The sequence below is a fragment of the Mustela putorius genome, unplaced genomic scaffold, assembly GCF_011764305.1.
Source record: "Mustela putorius furo isolate JIRA1106 unplaced genomic scaffold, ASM1176430v1.1 tig00003863_pilon_pilon_pilon, whole genome shotgun sequence".
Lineage (NCBI taxonomy): Eukaryota > Metazoa > Chordata > Mammalia > Carnivora > Mustelidae > Mustela > Mustela putorius.
In genome coordinates this window covers 5988561-6011381 of record NW_025422015.1, presented here as the reverse complement: position 1 = coordinate 6011381, position 22821 = coordinate 5988561, and the positions used below count along the sequence as shown (strand labels likewise).

Genomic DNA, 22821 nt, shown 5'->3' with positions numbered 1-22821 from the left:
CTGAGAAAAATAAAAGTTTCGTAAACATAACATGTTCCTAATTTTGTTAAAAGTGAATAAATGTCCAAAAAAACCTACCAGAGCTGATAAATGAATTCAATAAATTCATTGGGATACAATTGAATGAATGAATTGAATTGAATGAATGAATGAAATGAATTCATTAAATTCAGTGGGATACAAAATTAATATACAGAAATTTTTTGCATTTCTATACATTAATAATGAAGTAGAAGAAAGAAAAATTTTTTAAAATCCTATTTACAACTGAACCAATAAGAATAAAATATCTAGGAATAAACTTAATTTAGGAGGTGAAAGATTTGTCTGAAAATTATAAAATGATGATGAAAGAAACTGATGATACAAACAAATCGAAAAACATTCCATGTTCATGGATTGGAAGAACCAATATTGTGAAAATGTCTATAATACCTAAAGCAATCCAGATTTAAGGCAATCCCTACCAAAATACCAATAGCATTTTTCCACAAAACTAGAATAATCCTAAAATTTATATGGAACCACAAAAACATCCCAATGTTGGATTGGGATTGAAAAAGCAATCTTGAGAAAGAAGAACAAAGCTGGAGGTATCACAATCCTAGATTTCAAGATATATTACAAAACTGGAGCAATCAAAACAGTATGGTACTGGCACAAAAATAGACACATAAATCAATGGAACAGGATAGAAAATCAAAAACTAAAGCCACAACTGTATGGTCAAAGGAAGCAAGAATATACAATGGGGAAAAGATAGTCTTCAATAAATGGTGTTGGAAAAACTGGACAGACACATCCAAAAGAATAAAACTGGACCGCTTTCTAACACCACGCACAAAAATAAACTAAAAAAGGATTAAGAACCTAAATGTGAGATCTGAAACCATAAAACCCCTAGAAGAAAACATAGGCAGCGATTTCTTTAATGTCAGCTGTAGAAACATTTTTCTAGATATGTCTCCTCAGGCAAGGGAGACAAAAACAAAATTAAAGTATTGGGACTACATCAAAGTAAAAAACTTTTACATGGCAAATGAAACCATCAATAAAATGACAAGGCAACCTACTGAATAGGAGAAGATATTTGCAAATGATATATCCAGTAATGGGTTAACATCCGAAATATATAAAGAACTTAATAAACCTAATACCAAAAAACCCCCACAAAGAAACAAAAAACAACCTTTGATTAAAAATGGGCAGAAGATCTAAGGACATTTTTCCAAGAAGATATATAAATAGCCAACAGACACATGAAAAGATGCTCAACACCACTAACCATCAGGGAAATGCAAATCAAAACCACAATGAGCTCTCGCCTCACACCTGAACACAAAAAACTGAACACAAAAAACAAGCAATACAAGTGTTGATGAGGACGTGGGAAAAAAAGAATCTTTGTATACTGTTGGTGGCAATGTGAGCTGGTAAAATCACTATGGAAAACAACATGGAGTTACCTCAAAAAATTAAAAACAGAATTACCATATGATCTAGTAATTCCACTACAGGGGTATTTACCCAAAGAAAACAGAACACTAATTAAAAAAGATACACAAGCCCCTTTGTTTACAACAGCATTATTTACAACAGCCAAGATATGGAAGCAGCCCAAGAGCCCCTCTGTAGCTGAGTGGATAAAAAAGAGGTGGTATTTATACACAATGGGATATTACTCAGCCATAAAAAAGAGTGAAATCTTGTCATTTGCAACGATGTGGATGGACCTAAAGGGTATTAGGATAGGTGAAATAAGTCAGACAGAAAAATACAAATACCACAGGATTTCACTCATTGAAATTAAGAAACAAAACAAAGAAAAAAGGAAACAAAGCCAAAAAAACCATATTCTTAAATACAGAGAACAAACTGGTGGTTGGCAGAGGGGAGGGGTCTAGGAGTTCGGGTGAAGTAGGTAAAGGGGATTGAGAGCACACTTATGAAGAGGAGCACTGAGTAATGTAGAGAATTGTTGAATCACTCTATTGTGCACCCGAAACTAGAACACTGTGTATTAATTATATTTTAGAAAGTGAATAAATGTGCATACGGGGCACCTGGGTGGCTCAGTGGGTTAAGCAGCTGTCTTCAGCTCAGATCGTGATGCCAGGGTCTTGGAATCGAGCCCCGCATCATGCTCCTTGCTCAGTAGGAGAGCCTGCTTCTCCCTCTCCCTCTGACTCCTGTTCCCTTACTTGCGCTCTCTCTATCTCTCTGTGAAATGAATAAATAAAATCTTAAAAAAAAAGTGTGTACGTATGTGCATAAATTGAAGTGACCAGAAAAAAATGTAACAAAATGTTAACGGTAAGTTTTGCTAGATGGTTTTAATTTTTTCTTTATATTTTTCTGTAGTTTTCAAATTTTCTACAGTAAATATGTATTACTTTAATAGTTAGGAAGAACAATACATATTATAAATATGTTATTATATTATAATATAATGTATAATATAACCTAGTAACTGGACATTTAATCTCTCTGCATCTGTGAAACTCCATTCCTTACATCTTTATAACCAAAGTCAGAGGCTTATTATCAAAAAGGACAACGCAGAGACTGCAAATTCTTTTCAAACTGATGGCTCCCATCCAGTGGTGGTGTAGCCTGGAGCACTGTTTTCAAAGAAATTCTGAGACTGAGTGCTCACTGACCAGGAGACAGTGCTGGGATCCGGGAGCACTCTGGCCTGGATACCAGCACAAGCATCAGGCTGTGGATCATTCCCAAAGCTCTCTCAGGGCTATGGGGGCTTAGAGGTTGTCTGCTTGAAATCACTTACTGACTGGTGAGGAAACAGGCCCAGAGTATGAAGCAGCTTGCTCAAGGTTCTAAAGGCCAAGCCAAGACTAGACCCAAATTAAGGAGACATGGGCTTTGGTCTCTTCTCAGTCTTCAGCTAATCCACTCACGCCCATGTGAGACTCTCTACCACAGAGATCCTGTGAGAACTCCTCTGTCCTATCCGCCAGCTCTTCAGCCCTTCCCTGCTGCCCAGAGCACAAGTCTCTCTTGACTCTGGCCTCGTGGTTGGGGGTTGGGGTGGTGGGGGTGGGGTGGGGTGGGGTTGTCTTCTCCATTCATACCTTCCATTCTAGTTAAAGGGACTACAAGGCTTGGCTGGACTGACTGATTTGCCCAGCAGGTGGCAGTACCAACAAGGGAGAGACCCAACGCAGGAGCACAGAAACCACCTAAATCTAAGCACAAAGTGGAAGGTTTTGTGTAGATGCTCTTATGCATAAACAATGAATCTCGGAATATTGAAAAAATAAAATAAAATTAGAAGTGCCCCCCAAAATAAATAAGTAAACAAATAGTAGATAAACAAAAGATTGGAAAGAAATATCCTCAAATATTAAAAGTTGTTTTTAGTAAAAGGTGGTATTTTAAGTCATTTTCCCTTTTTATTATTTGCATCATCTGCAACGAACAAAAAATTTTCATCAAGAAATTCTTAAAATAGTGACGGATTATTTCCATATACTGTAGGCAGAATTGGGAGTACTGAGAAGACATTAACAAATGCATATAGAAATATAATCTTCTAGGGGTGCCTGGGTGGCTCAGTGGGTTAAACCGCTGCCTTCGGCTCAGGTCATGATCTCAGGATCCTGGGATTGAGTCCTGCATCAGGCTCTCTGCTCGGCAGGGAGCCTGCTTCCCTCTCTCTCTCTGCCTGCCTCTCCATCTACTTGTGATTTCTCTCTGTCAAATAAATACATAAAATCTAAAAAAAAAAAAGAAGAAAAAAAAAGAAATGTGATCTTCTATATTTCTTTCTATGTCATCAACAAATACAAATGTGCAAAACTAAATTTAAGATGATAGAATGCTAATCCTTCAGCGGTGTGAATATATTTAAAATTCTTATTAGCCTTATTAGAAAATACAAAAAATTACAGATTTAGTTAAATTGGGGACAAAACAACGAATTGCTGGCACATGCAACCATTTCCATGTGACATATATTTTCGTTACATTCACTTGCTTAGTGTGAAGAGGAATTACATGGATGCATAGAGGTTATGCTGTTTCATCTCAAAATAACCTAAAATTTAACACTTAGGGCATTTGTTTCCTTAATACAGGTGTTGAAATTTCCTAATTCTAGCTTATTTACTAATAAATGTGCTGGTCTCTCTGGAGTATGCATGAATGTATGAATGTATTTAGTAGGTGTTCCTTACTATAAATAACCAGTGCAAATAGATTTTTTTTCCTTTTTGGCTAAATTCTTCATTTTAACTCTCTTCTTTCTTGTATTTCCTAAACACTCATCAAATATAACCTTAATTTTTTTTAAGATTTTATTTATTTGTCAAAGAGAGAGAGAGCACAAATAGGCAGAGTGGCAGGCAGAGAGGCAGAGAGAGAAGCAGGTTCCCCACTGAGCAAGGAGCCCGATGTGGGACTCGATCTCAGAACCCTGGGATCATGACCTGAGCTGAAGGCAGCGGCTTAACTGACTGAACCACCCAGGTGCCCCAAATATAACGTGAATTTTGAAGCCAAGGGTCAGTGTAGAAAATAATGCTGTTTGTGGAGCACCTGCTCAGGTCCTTACCTGGTATCACAGGACTGGTTTGACTCTCTGGTCCCCCAAACATGGAATGATTCCTCTTCTCCGTGTTTGATAAAGCTGGTGGCTGGTTTTGGACAGGGACTTTCAGGGACTTTTCCAAGAAGGAGCTTCCTGCTGCATCTTTGCTTGGTCCTGTGGTTCTAGACTGGGCAGTTGCTGTGTGGGTCACCATCTTCCGGTCAAGGCTCACTGGAACATGGAAGAGCTACTGTTGGTTGTTGGGTTTCTAACTAAAACCACTAAATTTGATGGGGGTGCCTGGGTGGCCCAGTTGGTTAAGTGGGTGACTCTTGGTTTTAGCTCAGGTCACGATCTCAAGGTCATAAGATAGAGCCCCATGTTGGGCTCTGAGCTCAGTGGGGAGTCTACTTACCTCCTTCTCCCTCTGCACCTCCCCCTTCCTCTCTTTCTCTCTCTCTCAAATAAATAAGTAAATAAATCTTAAAAAAAAAACCCAAAACCTAAATTTGCTGTAGATTTAATCATGGGTATTTGGGAATAATAATCATCTAAGGCATGTCAGAGCCCCATAAAAAACTTCTCTCTCCAATGGGTAAATTATTTTCTCTTCTCTTCCAATAATTGACTTTCTAAATGTCACCCATATATCGACAAAAACAAAGCTTAAATCTAAGGTTTTGAGATTCTACATCCTTCTTCAAACCAGCACCTTCATTATACTTTCTGAAGTTTCCTTCTTTCTTGCAGTGTCCTTTTGTGTAGGTAGATGACATTATAAGATGGGTTTATAGTCCTGACTTAGGCACACCCAGTACACCGTAAATTTTCAAAAAAAATTATTAAAACAAAATCCTAACTCACTTCAGTTTTTTAAAAAAATATTTATTTATTTGACAGACAGGGATCACAAGTAGGCAGAGAGTCAGGCATAGAGAGAGGGGGAAGAAGGCTTCCTGCTGAGTAGAGAACCTGATGCAGGGCTCAATCCCAGGAGCCTGAGATCATGGCCTGAGCTGAAGGCAGAGGCTTAACCCCCTGAGCCACCCAGGCACCCCAACTCACCTTAGTTTATTTTAAAATCATAATCTTTTAAAAAAGATTTTATTTATTTATTCGACAGAGAAAGAGGGACAGTGAGAGAGGGAACATAAGCAGCAGGAGTGGGAGAGGGAGAAGGAGGCTTCCTGCTGAGCAGGGAACCCGATGTGGGGCTCGATCCCAGGACCCTGGGATCATGACGTAAACTGAAGACACTTAATGACTGAGCTACCCAGATGCCGCTAAAAACCATATTCTACACAGCTTTTTTAGGATGGGGAAGAATCTTTTAGAAAACTGAAAGCAATTTTTGATAAAGGTAAGCAATATAAAAGGTTTGACATTTAGAACCCAGATTAAGACTCCTACTAAATGCTCACTTAATTTAAGGCCTAGCTTATTCACATGAAGTTATACCTGAAACTGGGTAGAAAAAGAGCAATAGTGAGTTTGCGTTTTATTATAAGAATACAGACATCCCTTCTCCCCCGCTGCCTGAAAAGGCCATGCAGCTGACTCACAATTTTGGCAGAAAGCCTCATCAGACCCATCAGGACACTGCTCCACTCCATCGCAAGCCAGCGTGATGTCAATGCAACAGCCATCGTCACAAAAGAAGTGGTAGCGTGAGCAAACCTTCAGGCATCCTGTTTACAAACAGTCTCATATTACAGGAATGTGGGAATAGTCAGCACTTCACCATGTTCTGTGTTTTGATTCACAAAGACTAAATGTACAGTGAAATGCTTTGGGGTCTACAGATGCAAATAATGGGGAGACACGTAACAGTGTGAGCTGGAGCAACAGGTTTCTAGATAGTGAAGGATATCTCCTTTGACCTCCTGGCTATGTTTTGAGGCACCACCATGGGCTCTTGTCTCAGTGGCATTCTCCAGGCAACAGTGCCTAAGAGGTGCGAGCAGAGGAGTAGCTGCTCTGGGTTTCTCCAGACATCCCTGGCTTTGCTGCCTCCCGTCTCTCCCTCTGCATTCCTTCATTCATCCCATCATCTCTGTGGGCCTCCTAATGCTCTAACCTAGACAGCTTAATTAGAGACACCATTTTACACATGCTATGTCTCGTCTTGTTTCCTAAGTAATAATTTTTGCTGAGATTAACTCTCTACTATTGAACTCTGTTTGTTAACTATCATATATCCTTGGTGCTCTCAAGAATAACCAAGATCTTTAGTTACTAGCTGGTACAAATTTGTTTTCCTTAAATAAGGACAAGTGGTCTCCAAAAAATTGTCCAAAAAATTGCCTCCCGTTTGGAGCTGTTAGGAGTTTTTAATCTACAGTGTGATTCATGGGAGTTACCTGTATTTTCTTAAAAGACATTCCCCCGCTCCAGATTAAGCCAACTTTGCCAGACTTAGCTATACAACAACTGCAGGACAACTTTTACTCTGGTTAATGCAGACTAAAAGGTTATCAGGCTAGAAGTAGCTCTAATGGAACTTCATAATTTACTGGGTACAGGAGGAGCTAGACTCTCAGGACATGGGAGTGTAGTAGATGATGATATTCTGAAACAAATGGTTGAACCCAGGTGAAATCCTGGATACATATTCCTTTGGAAGGCCGTTAAATTGGGGCCTGGGAAAGGACTCCCTCTGGGTACAAGGCAGTTTGAAAATACCTTGACCCAGAAGGAAGAAGAGAAGAAATGGTGTAGAAGCTCCTGAGAAAGAAAAGGAAGCAAAGAGCTTCAGTTATGACCAAAGATTTTGGCCCAGAAGGGGGAAATTCCTTCTGTTTCAGGAATGGAGCTTAGAAAAAAAGTGAAGGGGAACTAGGTTACCCTGCATACCAAGCAGGATGTAGCTACTGCTCACATTGTTAAGATCATGACATGAAAATCCCAAATATCTCAAGGTTTTACTTATTCATTTGTAGTTTGGGAGATAGATTGGTATTTGTAACTTATCCATTCATTTCTAGATTAGTGGTCTCTAATTTTTTTTGACTGCCCATCTGATCAATACATATAGTATTATATATTATACATATTAGTAAATACATATCTCCATCTAGAAATAATATGCATATACTACTATACTAACATATTAAACACATTATAAAACTACTAAAAATTTAAAGGAGGAGATTAAAAATTACTAAAAATATAAATTCAGGTGTCTTCTTCTCCATCCTAAAGATGCTATCCCTGGGGGATCCTCTTTGGAGACCACTATTCTAGATCATATTGGAGATGTTTTTTGGCTTGGCATTTGAAGAGATGATTTTCCTCCAAGCTTGAAAACATGCAGACTCTATATCCAAAGTCAATCACATTATTATCACATAAGCAGGGGTACATGCTTGTCTGTTTCCCCCAGAAGGTACACCCTTGGTTACCATTACAACTGGATTGTTAACTGCAAGGCCACTATGTATATAACAGAGGGGAGAGTAACACCTCTCTATCCCCACTCTGGTTTTCAGTGTCTCTATGTGGTGTTTTTTCACTTTAGTTCATAGTATGTCACTCCAGTCTAGGGGGGAGCAATTCCAGATTTGTCAATAACAAAGACATTCTTTTTTATTTTCTATATAAAGTTACATACATAAGACCTATATCCAAGTGGTCTTTCAGTAACCAAAAGTGATTCATGTAACTTTCTGCCACTTCAAATACATTTTATTATCATCTCGGAGAAAGGCCAGAAATGGACAACTGGTAATTGACCTTTGGAGCCCTGGGAAATTGGTCTGAGCAAATAAGCCAGGCAAATGCCAGGCTGGTGCAGCGTTGGTCATCACCTGGGACCTGTGCTTGTATCCCTTTCTCCCTCCCAGGCACCTTGGTTGTATAGAAGCAATCCCTTTCCAACTTCTGTAGGGAGAGTGGGGTATTCCTGCCTTCCTCCTGTGAGCTCTTGACTGGCTCTCTATGCAGGTGACCCTGGATCCCAGGCTGATAGCAGTCCTCCACACGGAGTGAGTGGCCAGAGCTGAGGCCGTGTTTCCAATGGCCCTGCTGCAAGCCTCGTACGCCAAGGTACCCAAAAATGTTTTCATTTTTCAGAGTTTATTTATTTATTTATTTATTTATTTAAGTAATTGCTCTACCCAATGTGGAGCTCAAACCCATGACTCCAAGATTAAGAGTCATGCAGTCTTCCAACTGAGCCAGCCAGGTGCCCCTCAAAAACATTCTGAGTAATTGCCAAGCTCTTCCTTGCGGCTGCACTAAGTCAGTGACCTAGCTGGCATCCGGGCTGGCTCGGATTCCTGACCCGGACGCTCCTCGTACTTGCCATCATGGTTTCAGAGGGCGGCAGTGGCTAGGAGCTTGGTGCCATGCCAGTCCCCAGGCAGTCACCCTCCTTCCTCCAGGGACACTGGAACCTGGGTTGGATGGGGAGTCAGCCAGCCAGATTCAGGATGCTACTTGTGCTCTCTGTCCCTGCGGAAGGCAAATGATTAAGGTTGCCAAGTTCTCAGGATTCTAAAATCTTGCTTTGTTTCCAGTACACAGTCTGACCTATGTGGGATGGAAGACAAGATTGGTGACATACAGTCATTTTCCAATCTTTTTACCCCTATTCCAACTGCTGGCTTAATTACCATCTAATTACTGAGTAATCAGGGATGGCAAAGACAAGCTGTGGGTTTACTAGAGCCATGGCTAGTGACCTTGAAGGCTCACTACGTGGGGGAGGGGAGGGTCCGGGGCCAGGTCTATGGAGCACGCCACCATCCGCCCAGAGCCTAGCACAGCCCCATGCACCCCGTGATCCTGCAGACACCGAGAGTAGCTGCGGACCGAAGGACAAGACCCTCAGATACACACTTATCTGTGCATTTCTCCAGTAGGGAGTTGTAGTGGACTTCCCTCTGCAATACCTCTTCTTTAATGCTCTCAAGTTCCATACATATATTTCTTAAACTTGATGAGCTAATCTTAGAAACATAGGTGTTGGGGAAAGTAAGAAACATAGATAAATGAGAAGAGTGAGTTTATGTCGTGCAACAGAGTGTGAGACCCATCACATACATGTAAAGCTAAATTATTAGTGTATCTGTCTAATGTGTCCATGAAAAATTTTAAATAGTCCTTTTAAATTGACATACACAATTTAACAGGACTATTAAAATCTTTCATTTTTATTTGTTTTAAATACGCTTCTTAGCTGCACTCTCTGAACATACATATCATACAGACTGCTCACCTTTAAGCAAGATTCTCTCTGGGAAAAACCACATGATTGACTTTTGTAAAAGCCAGTCAGGTAAGATGAACCTAGACGGCCCTGTGGTTCACACAGTCTACTCTTGCCCCCGGAGCCTCCACTACCCCAACCTAGCAGTGCCACAAAGCCCCAAATGTAATGGAGCCTATTTTTGTCACAGCTTTAGAGGAGACTCTTATTTAACAACAACCAAAAATAGAATGGAAGAGGGGTGCCTGGGTTGCTCTATTGGTTAAGCAACTGACTCTGGATCTCAGCTCAGGTCTTGATCTCTGTGTATGAGTTCAAGCCCTGGGTTGAGCTCCATGCTGAGCGTGGAGTCTACTTAAAAAAAAAAGAAGGGAAGAGCCCATGAAATGCAGTCAGAATATCAAATGCCAGTGTAATACCATCCTTCCATGAAGAGCTGGTGTTGGTTGGCCACTGTGAATGCAAGGGAAGGACCTTCCTCTCACCTCCCGTGGAGAAGGCCCCTGGGAGCACTGTCACTGAGACGTTGTCGGAGCTTCTCTGCCCGGCGGTATCCATCACCGTGAGCTGAAAGGTGTATGTTCCCTCTTGTAAGTGGGATAGCTTGAGGGTTCCTGACTGAGGCACCTGACACCCGAACAGGAAAGAGCACATTCAGTAAAGAGAGAAAGGCATAGAGTCCAGCAGCCCCCACTAGCCTTGAAGTAGTCCTGTGACTCGCCTCTCCATTCCTGGTCCAAGGATGTGAACTACTAAATCACATGTTATTTTGGCAGTTTGCCCCACTTGGAATTCACAATGCTCAATTTTATCTGGGCTGATACTATCCTTGACTGACAACCCTTCACCTGTCCTTAGCAGCCACTGTTCCAAACCTCTAACTCCTCCAAGCTCCACACTCAGTGGCTGGTGTCTTCCTTCTCAGCAGATGACCTCATCTGCTTTGAGAAAAAAATCTGGAATGTAATTTCAGCCACAAGTATGGCTCCTGCACTCCCCTCATGCTGGGAATGCACCTGTATCTGTAGCTGTTGTCACCTGCTTTCCTCCAGTCACAAGATGAGCTATGCTCCTGCACTCCAGGCCAATCCTCTGCTTCCCTCTCTGACCCTCAGAACCCTGACCCATTAAATAACTTCTCTTTCAGATGGCTCTGCTATCACTATGCTCAAGTTTCTCTGGACCTAAAACAAACAATATCAAATAAAAAACCCTACACTCCAAGATCATCTCTAGCCACAAATCATATCTCCTTTCCATTGCAATGTACCTTTTCAAAACCTTGTTCATGCTGCACTTCTGCTTCCATTTGCTCCTTTTCCATTTGTCTTTTATCCAACCCATCTGGTTTCTTTCCTCACCAAACCCCTGATACTGCCCGTAGAGCTCACTAACAGATCTAGCAAAGGTCACCAGGCTGTCAAGGTCAATAGTACTTGCTAGCCTCGCCTCCCACCAGCTCCCTGTCCCCTGGCCCTCTTACTGTGTTTTATAATGTTGGCCACTCCCGGGTTCTGGAACTTCTGACATCCCTGGCTTCTGTTTCTGTGTCTGAGTTCCCCCAGCTGTTCCTTGCTGATCACCCCCAGGGACTTCACTTCTGCTCACTTCCCAAACCCAGGGTCCCTTGATCCTCCATGCCCCTCATGCCACTTTTCAAGCAGCCTCCTGCTCATGGTGAAGGGCAATCGCTTCTGAGGTTCAGCTGTGATTTCGGGAGTCATGTTTAGATGCTCAATCCAGCTACCATATTTTTCAGCCCTCCCAAAGATACTATAATGGTTTAATATCCTATTTTTCCAGGAGAAACCCTTTCTGCTTAAATGAACTAGTCTGGAGAGCGGCTACAAATAAATCCTGACCATTACCTGGTTTATTACAGGGCTGCACTAACGCTCTTGAAGGCACAGAGAATTGCTGCCCCATGAGAACTATCCAACGGGGTTTGTATTCATGAAATCCTAGAACTGAGGTTCCTGCACATGACCCTGGCTTTGAGGCTTTGTCAGGACTATATACACACACCAGCAGAAGGCGTTACCATTACTCAGAGGCAATGGAAGGAGATACAATCGTTGCCACGTTTCAGGCCTCTCAGGAATTAGTCACCTGGAGCTCTGGTTAAGCACAGATTTCCCAGCCCAGCCTCAGAGTCTGACTCAGAGGGTCTGAGTGAGGGATGGGTCTGGGCATCCATGCGTAGCAGGCACACCCAGATGGCACACTGATGACACCAGAGGAAATGTGAGTGAAGTGGTTAAGAGTGGAGTCTGGCGTCCAACAGAGCTGGACTGGCCAGGTTCACCGTGTGCCACCTATGTGACCTTGCTCGAGTCACGTAACCTGCTTAAGCCTCAGTTTCTTCATCTGTGATATGAAGTAATAATGGCACCTACTTTATAAGGATCAAACGAGATAGCTATGTAAAAAGAGCTTAAAATAGGGCTTACATAGAATTCTAGATATATATCAAAAGATCTTGAGATATAGTAAACACTTAAGTACATCCATTATCTCCCTTGATTAGTTCTCATCTCAGCTGAGTCACCCAGCTTTTATAGACAGGGAAATGAAATCTCAATAATATGACTATCACTAACTGAGACAGTGACAGAGTTGAGACCTCCAGGTGTAAAACCAGTTATAAGCGGTCCCATCACTCTCCTTGAAAAAGCTGTAAGCTGGACAGCTGGCAAAGGAGGCCACCAGTCCTTTGTGGTTTATTTCAAAGAGAAGTTAAGCAGTGCTCACTGCCACATGGTTACGTGATCTTCAGGCCCAGCTATGCTAAGAGAACATCAAACAGGGGTCACTTCTGTGAGACCTAAAACACTACCTGAGGGGCACGCAGAGAGAAAGCTGAAGATGACAAGATAATTGCAGTCTGGAGTGGGACACTGATCCTTGGGAACAAAAGGGTGCTGCCAATGTCTGAGAACAGCAGAGATTCAGATGAGTGGGATTTAAAATGAGACAAGAACTGCGGTTTGAGACTGCAGGGTCGAATTGAACCCCTGTTGTCTTTCACATCCCATATCCAATCCATCAGGAAATCCTATTGGCTCTACTTTAAAGATTTTATTTATTTGACAGAGATCACAAGTATGCAGACAAGCAGGCGGTGGGGAGGGAGGGGGTGGAAGGCAGGTGTGACCAGAGAGCCTGATGTGGGGCTCGATCCCAGGAGCCTGAGATCATGACCTGAGCCGAAGGCAGAGGCTTAACCCACTGAGCCACTCAGGTGCCCCTGTTGGCCCTACTTTAAAAACACATCCAGGGGCACCTGGGTGGCTCAGTTAGCTGGGCATCAGACTCTTGATTTTTGGCTCAGGTCATGATCTCAGGCTCCTGAGACCAAGCACCCCAGTGGGCTCTGTGCTCAGTGCAGAGTCTGCTTGGGGTTCTCTCCCTCTACTTTTGCTGAACCCCCAATTACATGGTCTCTCTAATAATAAAATAAATTCTTTTTTTAAAAATCCATAATAATAATAATAATAATAATAAAAAAAACGAATTTAACCACTTCTGATTACGTCCACTGTCACTGTCACCATCCTGCTCTGAGCCCATTCTGGTCTGAGCCCACCCTGTCTCTAGCCTGAGTCATTGCAGTAGTTGAGATATGCACCCCAGCGGGATTGGGGCTCAGCATCCCTTTCTTCTGGAAACTTCTCCTCCCATCTCTGTACACATGACTGTAAGGTAAGTGTCAGTTGTGACTTCTCTCTGTGGCTGCAGGAGTGTGAGGCTGAACCAAGGGGAGCCAATGACTGCAAGGGGCAAGCGATGGTAAGGTTGGTGCAGGTATTGGACTCTCACTCTCTCGGGCTCTGGCTCAGAATCAGGGAGGCCTTGCTGGGGGGCAGCAATGTAACAGGTGAGACCACTACTTATTGCTTCTTGGGACATATGGGTACATGGGCTGATGATGACCATACTGAGCCCTGCAGCCTCCAGTAAATTGCTGCAAGGGAGAGAAGCTGTCCCAGCTGGTCTGCCCAAGTGCAGAGAAGACCTAAGTCAGCAGAAAGCCAACAGACGAGGGCTTTGCTGCCTGGGTACATGAGAGGAGAGGGTAGACTGTAGAATTGAACAGAATGACATTTGTAAGGTCAGGGCGACCCTGAGTGGGGCCGTACGGGTGAGCTGGAGGTGAAGCGAATGGAGATTTAAAGACACCAGGGAGACCCTGAAGCAAGGGATCCAGATGGGCCATCTTCGTGGGCCCTTTCATTATCCAGGCCTGTGCCCGAGCCCCTTGGATGTCAACATTTAACACACTAGGATTAAACTGAAAATCTGAGGACCTGGAGGTTGTTTGGGAACCCTCTTTTCAATGCTGGGGCTGGAAGGACAGAGCATCCCCTGTCAAAGAGGCCAAGGATCACCTGGGCTTTGGATGTCTCTCTCTGCCTTCCTAGGCACCTCCTTTCTGATGTGGGAAACACTGGTCCAGATCCAGACCATGGAGATAACCTTCAAAGTCCTGGGTGAGCTTATGTTTAGATCTATTCAGATTAATATCCCCTCCTCGACCCTCATTACTCATTTAGCTAACAAAGGGTATCTTTCCTTGAAATCACATATTTAGAATATTTAGAACAGTGAGATGGATATTTTCCCTTCAAGCCCCCAGGTAATCCTTCCAGATATCTTCTCATATTTATATGATATTGGGAAGGATTTAAAGTATTTTACAAACATTTTCTAAGTGTTAGGGTAAAAAATACATATAGGAGAAAGAGAATAAGACGACTGTTCTCCTTGTTTGAACCGAGAGCAGGATAATATTCCCTGAGAACATGAGCCGATGTTCTTGACACCTGGCCATAAAGCAGAGTTTCCACAGACAAAAGATTAGTACTGCTTCTTTCTTGTTTCTTCTCCTACTGCCCTTCTCTCCTTCCTAAACTAGGGAAGATTAATATTGGTATCTTGGTTTGGCAAAATGTGGGTAGAGTAGGTAAAGTGTACATAAGATCTCTCTGTATTATTTATTTTTCTTTATTTTAGTGAGAGAGAGAGAGAGAGCAGGAGCAGGGGGGAAGGACAGAAGGTGAGAGAGAATCTCAGCAGACCTTGCTGAGTGCGGAGCCTGCCTCAGGACTTGACCTCACAACCCTGAGATCATGACCGAAATCAAAACCAAGAGTAGAAAGCTCAACTAACTGAGCCACCCAGGTGCCCCCTTTTCCTTTTTTTTAAGTAATCCTATACCCAACATGGGGCTCGAACTTAGAACCCCAAGATCAAGTGTTCATGTTCTACCAGCCAGGCACTCATCTCTGTATATTTCTTAGAAATAATATTATTTAATAATATAATATAAATCTATATGTAGATAAAATTTATAAATTATAAATGCATAATTATGAATCATATTTAATATAATATATAATATAGTATATAATATATAAGTATATAACAATATAATAAAAATATCAATTATAAATAAATTTATGAACATATAAATTAATATATAAATATAAATAATATAAATTTCTCTGTGTTATTACTTAAAAAGTAAAAGTATGTTATGTTACTATACAGGCCACTGGGCAAATGGCCAACTGTCCACTGGGCAAAGCCAACCCTGATTCTCATTTTCAATGGATTCTGATTTTATGGCACTAGGTCACCATACTCATAGGATACACATTGATTTTGAATGCTATCCGGCATGTCCAAAGTTTTTGCACTATAGAATGTGGATTTTTTCAATCTGAAAAGTTCAAGTCAATATAATTTTATAAGTCCTGTTTGTCAGAATATTAAGATTACAGAGATACATACCACAGGGTGCCCATCTGTGAAGTCTCTGACTTCCCTGAAGTGGATTGTAATCTCTCCTTCTCTGAATTCTAGGAGCACTTTATCTACATCCTTTTACAACCCTGCCCTTTCTACTTGGTGTGATACTTATTTAGGTGTGTGTCTAATCTCCTCAACTGGTGTCAAGGGCACTAGGCCCTACAAAATTTTTCCCAGTGCCTTACACCCTTGCCCCTTGCCTTGAAGAGGGCCTCATACTTTCTTGTTTATATACAAGTGAGTAAATCTATTCTGTTTGTAGCTCAGCTGAACTATTGGTCAAAAGAGACCAGTATTTAAATCCCATGATGTTTAGAATTCATTATAATAGTGACCTCTCCTGGACTGCTCATGTTATGCTCTGTGGTAAGTTAAGTGCTTTATTTGCATTTTCCTACTTTGACCCTTACTGAAATTCTATCAAATGGTATTTTCCTTTACAGCTGAGGAAGCTAAGGCTTAAAGAATGAAATATTTTCCCCAAGTACACCCTGCTAGGGAATTGGCAAAACTGGGTTTGAGTCCAGGTCATTTGATTCCAAATTCCGTATGCACAGTGGTTCCAGATCCAACTTCCTGGTCAGCAGAGTAAGGCCTTCCAAGGTCCTTATTCCAAGAACCGTTTCTTAGAAAGAACCTAGGCACAGTTTATATACAGACTGGCCAGCTGTAATGGTCTAAGAAAAGCAGACAGTAAATCAGGTTGAAGCCCCACCTGACCGGAAGCACAGATAGACTACAGTCTCCTGTGATTCTGGAAGCCTACAGTGCTGTCGATTTATTGTCTGAGAAGTTGTATGTGTGTTTCTGAACAGGCAAAGAACTTCAAAGCTTCTACCCTTACTGGAATAGATCTTTCCTAACTCGATTTTCATAAATTATATATCTCCCACCCCCAGGGAGATTATTTTTCAACATTTCTTTATAAGTAATGTTATTAAAAAAATGCAATTAAATATTCAAGGTCTTGAGTATTGTGTGAAAAGAATTTATACCTAAGTGAGGGGTAGGCTACGTTCAAGCTCATAGTTAACATTGAAACACAGCAGCCATTAATTATTACCCTATCTGGCATGCTTACTTGGAGCTGTGAGTTCTAGAATTTGCTGGATTTTTCTCCCCTCTACACCCTTCATTTTTTAAGAAATCCTCAAAACCACAATAGACTATTCATTCATGTGCACCAGCTTATCTCCAGGTGTTACTTAGGAAATTTGTAGCCCTGGGAATCTTCTTTGTCCTGAAAATGCCCTGTGGGCTGCCATTACTTTTTGTCCTTTATTCAAAGCTTTGGGTGAATGGAAGGACTGAGTCCTAGGATGGGGGTGACAGTTTGAGGCAGTTCACCCTTGGTCCGGTTCTGTGGGGTGTGGTATATTTCACTTCTCTTCTCCTTCTGCTTTTGCTCTCATTCCCAGGAAACACCTAGACCTTCTGGCTTTCTCATTGTCAAAATTGTTCCTTCTTAAAGTCCTTTTGGTTGACTCTTTAGCCATTTGCGGTTTTGTTCCCTGTTAAAGTCCTTTTGTGTACCAGTGAGCGAGTGGAGGGAGTCTTTGTGGTTTGGGCTTCCTTTGGGAGAATCTCTAGAAGAACAGGACCCACGCAGCAACGTAGTCTTGCTTGGGTGTAAGACAAAGCTATCAAGAACTGTGTGAGGCACGCCTGGGTGGCTCAGTTGATTAAGTGGCTGCCTTTGGCTCAGGTCATGAACCCAGCATCCTGGGATCGAGTCCCACATCAGGCTCCTTGCTTGGCAGAGAGCCTGCTTCTCCCTCTGCCTCTGCCTGCCACTCTGCCTGCCTGTGCTCGCTTGCTCTCTCTCTCTCTCTCTCTGGCAAATAAATAAATAAAATCTTAAAAACAAAGCAAAAAAAACCAATTGTGTGAATGGGGCGCCTGGGTGGCTCAGTGGGTTAAAGCCTCTGCCTTCGGCTCGGGTCATGATCCCAGTGTACCGGGATCGAGCCCCGCATTGGGCTCTCTGTTCAGCGGGGAGCCTGTTTCCCCTTCTCTCTCTGCCTGCTTCTCTGCCTACTTGTGATCTCTGTTTAATAAATAAATAAAATCTTAAAAGAAAAAAAAAGAATTGTGTGAATACCATCAAGGGGAAAATGATCTCATAATAAATAGAATATCATGATGTTTACTGTGTGTGGCTCACAGCTCCAGGGGCCTTACCTACCTGAACCTGTTTAACCCCAATAATAATGCCTTGAGAGGAGGGCTCCTCTTATTCTCATCTTACAAATGGCTTAAACCACCTGTCTCACAGACAGGAAGCGGTAGAGCTAGGATTCAAAAACCATAGCAAAGGAGGTGCTCTGTTACAGTTCTTACCTGTTTGCTCTCTTACATTTATGATGAATTGATGTACTTGAAGGAGGAAGGAAATAGGTTAAGTGCGATATGAAACTTTCTCAGGTACCCAATTACCACTTTTCTCTCTCTCTCTCTTTTTTTTTTTTTTCAAATTTAGAAACAGCCTTCTCTCCCTCAGCCAAAGGCCTAGAATGTCTTGGATAACTTTTAATGAAATGATTTTTATTTTGTTTTTATGAAGACAGGAAATTGTTCAATAACTGAGAAATAACAATAGGTTTTGTGTACCTAGTTTCTCCTCTGATGAGGTGCAAAGAAATTGTCAGACAACACTCAAGGGTGCTTTGAAGTATCTGTATGAGTCCAGAGCCCTGAGCAATGTTGTTCTGCTCATTGTGCTTTGAAGGATGAAACAGATTTGGGGACTAGAAGAATGCTTTTGGAAAGATTAGCTGAGCAAACAATTCCAAAGTATTATTAGAATCCTAGTAAGTATAAGCACAGTTCTAAGCTTTGGGAGAGGAAGGGGAAAAACATCAAGAAAGGAATAAAAGGAGGAAGGAGGGAGGAAGGAGAAAAGGCAGACACGGCCCTTCTGTCAGTAAAACCTCTCTTCAGCTCATCATTCCTTCTAAAAATACTTCTGAAAATACTTCTACGGGAATCTCTCGTTATTGTTATAAATTCTCGTGTGATTTACAGATTTTATGAATTTCTCTGACCTGTTATCAATGAAGATGTATAGAAAACAGAAGACAACAGATATAGTTAGTGTTTAATCTTCAAAGGCCATGGTAGGTTCTCTGGAACCTATTGGTTACACAAGCAGGCTACCTTGAAAATTCTGCTCATTAAATTTTTCTAAAGTCTCTCAGTAGGTTTTTAAGTTGTCTCCTTACCATGTAAAGATTTGTTCCTTTTGTGAGCATTTTCAGAATTGACCCAAATTATATCCTGGGAAATCTGAGGAGGAGTAAGTGACAAAATGGCTCCTATACAAGGAGACAGTGCAATGTGAAATCCAACAGTTATTTTGCGCTCTCTCGTCCTATGTCAAAAAAGTCAACTATTGTTTCTATTTATGTTCCTTTCCCAGAAACCTCTTCTCTAAGGCTGAATTATAAAATACCATTTTAAAAAAGATTATATTGGAGGGGAGGAGAGGGAGAGAATCTCAAGCAGATTCCCTCTGAGTGTGGAGATCCACATGGGGCTCAATCTCATGATCCTGAGATCGTGACCTGAGCCGAAGTCAAGGGTCAGAGGCTTGGGGGTGCCTGGGTGGCTCGGTTCGTTATGTGTCTGTCTGCCTTTGGCTCAGGTCATGGTCCTGGGGTCCTGGGATTGAGCCCTGCATCAGGCTCCTTGCTCAGTGGGGGACCTGCTTCTTCCTCTTCCTCCACCCCTCCCCCTTGTATTCTCTCCTTCTCTCTCTCAAATAAATAAATAAAATCCTAAAAAAAGAGAGAGAGAGAGGCTTAACTGACTAAACTACCCAGGCACCCCTATAAGATACCATTTTTATCTATTTGGGGGTGGTTTAAAAATGAGAATAATGGGGACACCTCTTGGTGTCCAACTTGGATTTTATCCAACTTGGATTTTATCAAGAAGGATCCATGTTCCTGTTTGCTCTGGTTTTTCTCTGTGCAGGAGCAGGGGGAGGGCCAGAGCGGGGAGGGAGAGGGAGATGAAAGACCACCTCCCCCCCACCCCGTCATTAACTAATTAACTGTTCTTTTGTTGTGTAAAAGTACCCCTCCTCCCCTTGCAATGAAAAGACCCTTCCCCCAGGGTTGAATTCAAGGTAACTGCTCTTTTGCCTTTCTGTAACCGCTTGGCTTTTAGGGCATGACACTTGACTCCTGTTTGAACAAGATACCCTCTCCTAATAGCCGGGGCATGGTCACGTAGGCAAGGGGGCTGCATGGTCACATAGGTCACGGTAGGCAAGGGGGCTGCATGGTCACATAGGTCACGTAGACAGGATGTCTTTCTGCTGAGTAATAAGGTCAAACTTCCCCTCTTTGTTTCCCCTTCCCGCCTCTCTCTTCGCGCGAGGGGGTCTTCCAAAGCCAATCCGCTAACACCAAGTATGCCTTTTTTCAAATGTTCAAATTGTCAGCCAATCGGCCCCGTCCCATCCAGGACTTGTTTGTACCTGTCTATAAAAATCCTGCACCACCCCAGCCAGGTGTGCTCAGCTAGCAGGAGCTGCTGACCACCCGCAGGCGCGCGCTGACCACCCGCAGGCGCCTGCGTAACAATAAAGAACCTCTAGCTGATTGCATCCAGTGCCAGTGTTGGGTTCTTGGGTAAGGGGATCCGCGGGTCTTTCAGAGAGAATCTTGAGCAAACATTGGGTTCTCAGTGGAGAGCCTGATCAGTGAGTGCTCCTGAGGGGTGGGGACAGTCAAAGGGCATAAGAATATCAAGGGGCATAAGAACAAGTGTATCCCATGTTGGGTTTTAACTTACTTGCTTTGCTGTGCTAGCCTAGAACTGCTCTCACCCCATTCCCAACAACCTTCCAAGTGAGCCCTATTTTGCAGCTGGATAGAGAACTGCAGTAACATTCCAGTAAACTGGATCCCATTCTCAGAAAAAAACAAAAACAAAAACAAAACAACCCAAAACCCACACCTGACTTGACAGTCCCAATTTTCCTGTCAGAAATTTGGGGCTGTAGGGACACCTGGCTGGCTCAGTTGGAAGAACACCAACTCTTGATCTCAGGGTGGTGAGCTGAAGCCCCACATTGGGTGTAGAGATCAAAAAATAACATAAATAAACTTTAAAAGAAGAAGGAAATTTGGGGGTATAAAATCAGGCTACCCAAGTGAAAGGGATCGGTGAGATGGTGGCTGAAGGATGTTAATTTCCTTTAAAAGAAAATTCTCAAAATGTTAAAACTATGACTCTCAGACAAATCTAATATGAACATGATTCAAAGATTTTATTGGGGCGCCTGGGTGGCTCAGTGGGTTAAGCCTCTGCCTTCAACTCGGGTCATGATCCCAGGGTCCTGGGATCCAGACCTGCATTGGGCTCTCTGCTCAGCAGGGAGCCTGCTCCCCGCCCTGCCCCCTCCCACCTGCCTCTCTGCCTACTTGTGATTTCTGTCTGTCAAATAAATAAATAAATAAATAAATAAAATCTAAAAAAAATTTTTTTATTTAATTCATTAATTAAAGAGAAAACCAATAAGACATTCCATAGATTCAAAGGAGAATCTGAGGGGCGTCGGGGCGGCTCAGCGGGTTAAGCATGCGACTCTTAATTTCAGCTCAGGTCACGATCTCAGGGTCCTGGGATAGAGCCCTGTGTTGGGCTGTACACTCAGAGCAGAGTCTGCTTGTCCCTCTCCCTCTGTTCCTTCCCCCTGCTTGCTTGCTCTCTCTCTCATAAAAATAAAATTTTAAACAAACAAAAAAAAAAGGAGAATTTGAAGAACAGACAGTTATAAGCAGCCAAGAATGTTTTGATGAAGTTGCTAGGAGCTGCAAAGCTGAAACAAGTATCGTGTTAGTACCTATTAGGCACTGACAGGCCTGGATTAATAGATTAATACCTTCAGGGGTTAAAATGTCATGTTTGCAATCCACAATCCACTTTTCCACAGGGCGGAAATCAATTGCATCTCTACATGAAAAACCTATTTGTATTTCTCAGGACAAGACTCATTTGCATTACAGTCTGTTCTCTATAATCTCTAAATGCTAACCTTGAAGGACCTGCTCCTCCACCCCCAGCATTTCCTTAAAAGCTACTCAGTAATCTCTTGCCACTTCAAAGTCTTTAACGATGTTTTATTATAATGTTAATCTACAAATGGGGATGTGCCTGCTTGGGAGGCTGGTTTGAGGATGGCAGAGGGGTCCAAAAGGCCTGGCATTGAGTGCGTAGCTTAATCAATGACAGTTTTATTATGATGAAGTCACAGTCGGACGACAGTTTACTTTGGGAGCATTCGTGAGTGTACACCATTATAAGACAGTCACAGTCTGGTAGCAAATGGCTCTCTTACTGCAGACTCTGTCACTTAGATCATGGTTGTATAACTCTAGATCTATCTGCCAGCACATTATATACTTGGCTGGGGAGTTGGTCCATATTTCCGTCTTGACAGCAGAGCAGTCAGACGTAAAAGCCCATGAGAAATGCCTAATTTTGTTAGGCCTTTATAAATACCTTCAATAAATTAAATACTGAATCATCAGCATTATTTTTATTCAGCACTCATATATGCAATTCATTGCTTACAGAATAAAGCTTTTAGTAGCAAATACCCAAAGCTAGATGATAGTGGAGGCAGATTTATAGCTGCTTGAACAAATATGTCCCAGAAGGGCCAATTACCAGTCAGTGTCCATCTCAAGGGAGCTCTCTAGTGGTATGATCGATGGCTTATCTGTCTACCTTTCCTGAACAACCTTGGTTCTCAAAGATTAAATAAAGATACATTAATTTTGCAGCTGACAAAATGCATCGAAGGATAATAAATATGCTTGGATAACTCTCAATTTTCAAAATGATTTCTGTTGTAGATGAAAACCAAAAGGCTGGGACGTAAAAAGAATAAACTTAAGGTCCTGCATTCGGGTTCAATGAATCAATTATACAAATACAGGATGAAGAGGCCATCAGGGCAGTAGTTCATGCAGAAAGATGAAGCAGGTTTTGGGTAATTCTGTTAATGGAAAACTCAACCTGAATCTGTTGTGTGAAGCAGCTACTAAAATAGTTTATGTAAATTAAGCTTCATTAGTAGAAGTAGAGACAATGTCTATATCATAGGAGGTCATAGTCTATCAGGAAGAACCACGGTTTACATATGGGCTTCATAAGGGTGTTAGATTTTTTTTTTTTGAGATTTTAAAAATTTATTTGAGAGAGGAAGAGAAACAGAGCACAAACAGGGGAAGGGCAG

At 42.1% G+C, this 22821-nt stretch overlaps 1 protein-coding gene across 4 annotated transcripts in view; it reads right to left on the bottom strand.

Annotated features, from left to right (window-relative positions):
• The window catches only part of LRP11 (LDL receptor related protein 11), a 47567-nt gene that overhangs the window by 13090 nt on the left and 11656 nt on the right, over nt 1–22821 (bottom strand). The window contains exons 3-5 of one of the 4 annotated variants that reach the window (XM_045066242.1): nt 10178–10385; nt 6112–6237; nt 4574–4780 (exon numbers count right to left, since the gene is read on the bottom strand). In XM_045066242.1, coding sequence (XP_044922177.1) covers nt 4574–4780; nt 6112–6237; nt 10178–10385 — 541 coding nt within the window. The remainder of the gene's footprint in view (nt 1–4573; nt 4781–6111; nt 6238–10177; nt 10386–22821) is intronic. The other 3 variants (XM_045066243.1, XM_045066244.1, XM_045066245.1) reach the window with 3 other exon arrangements.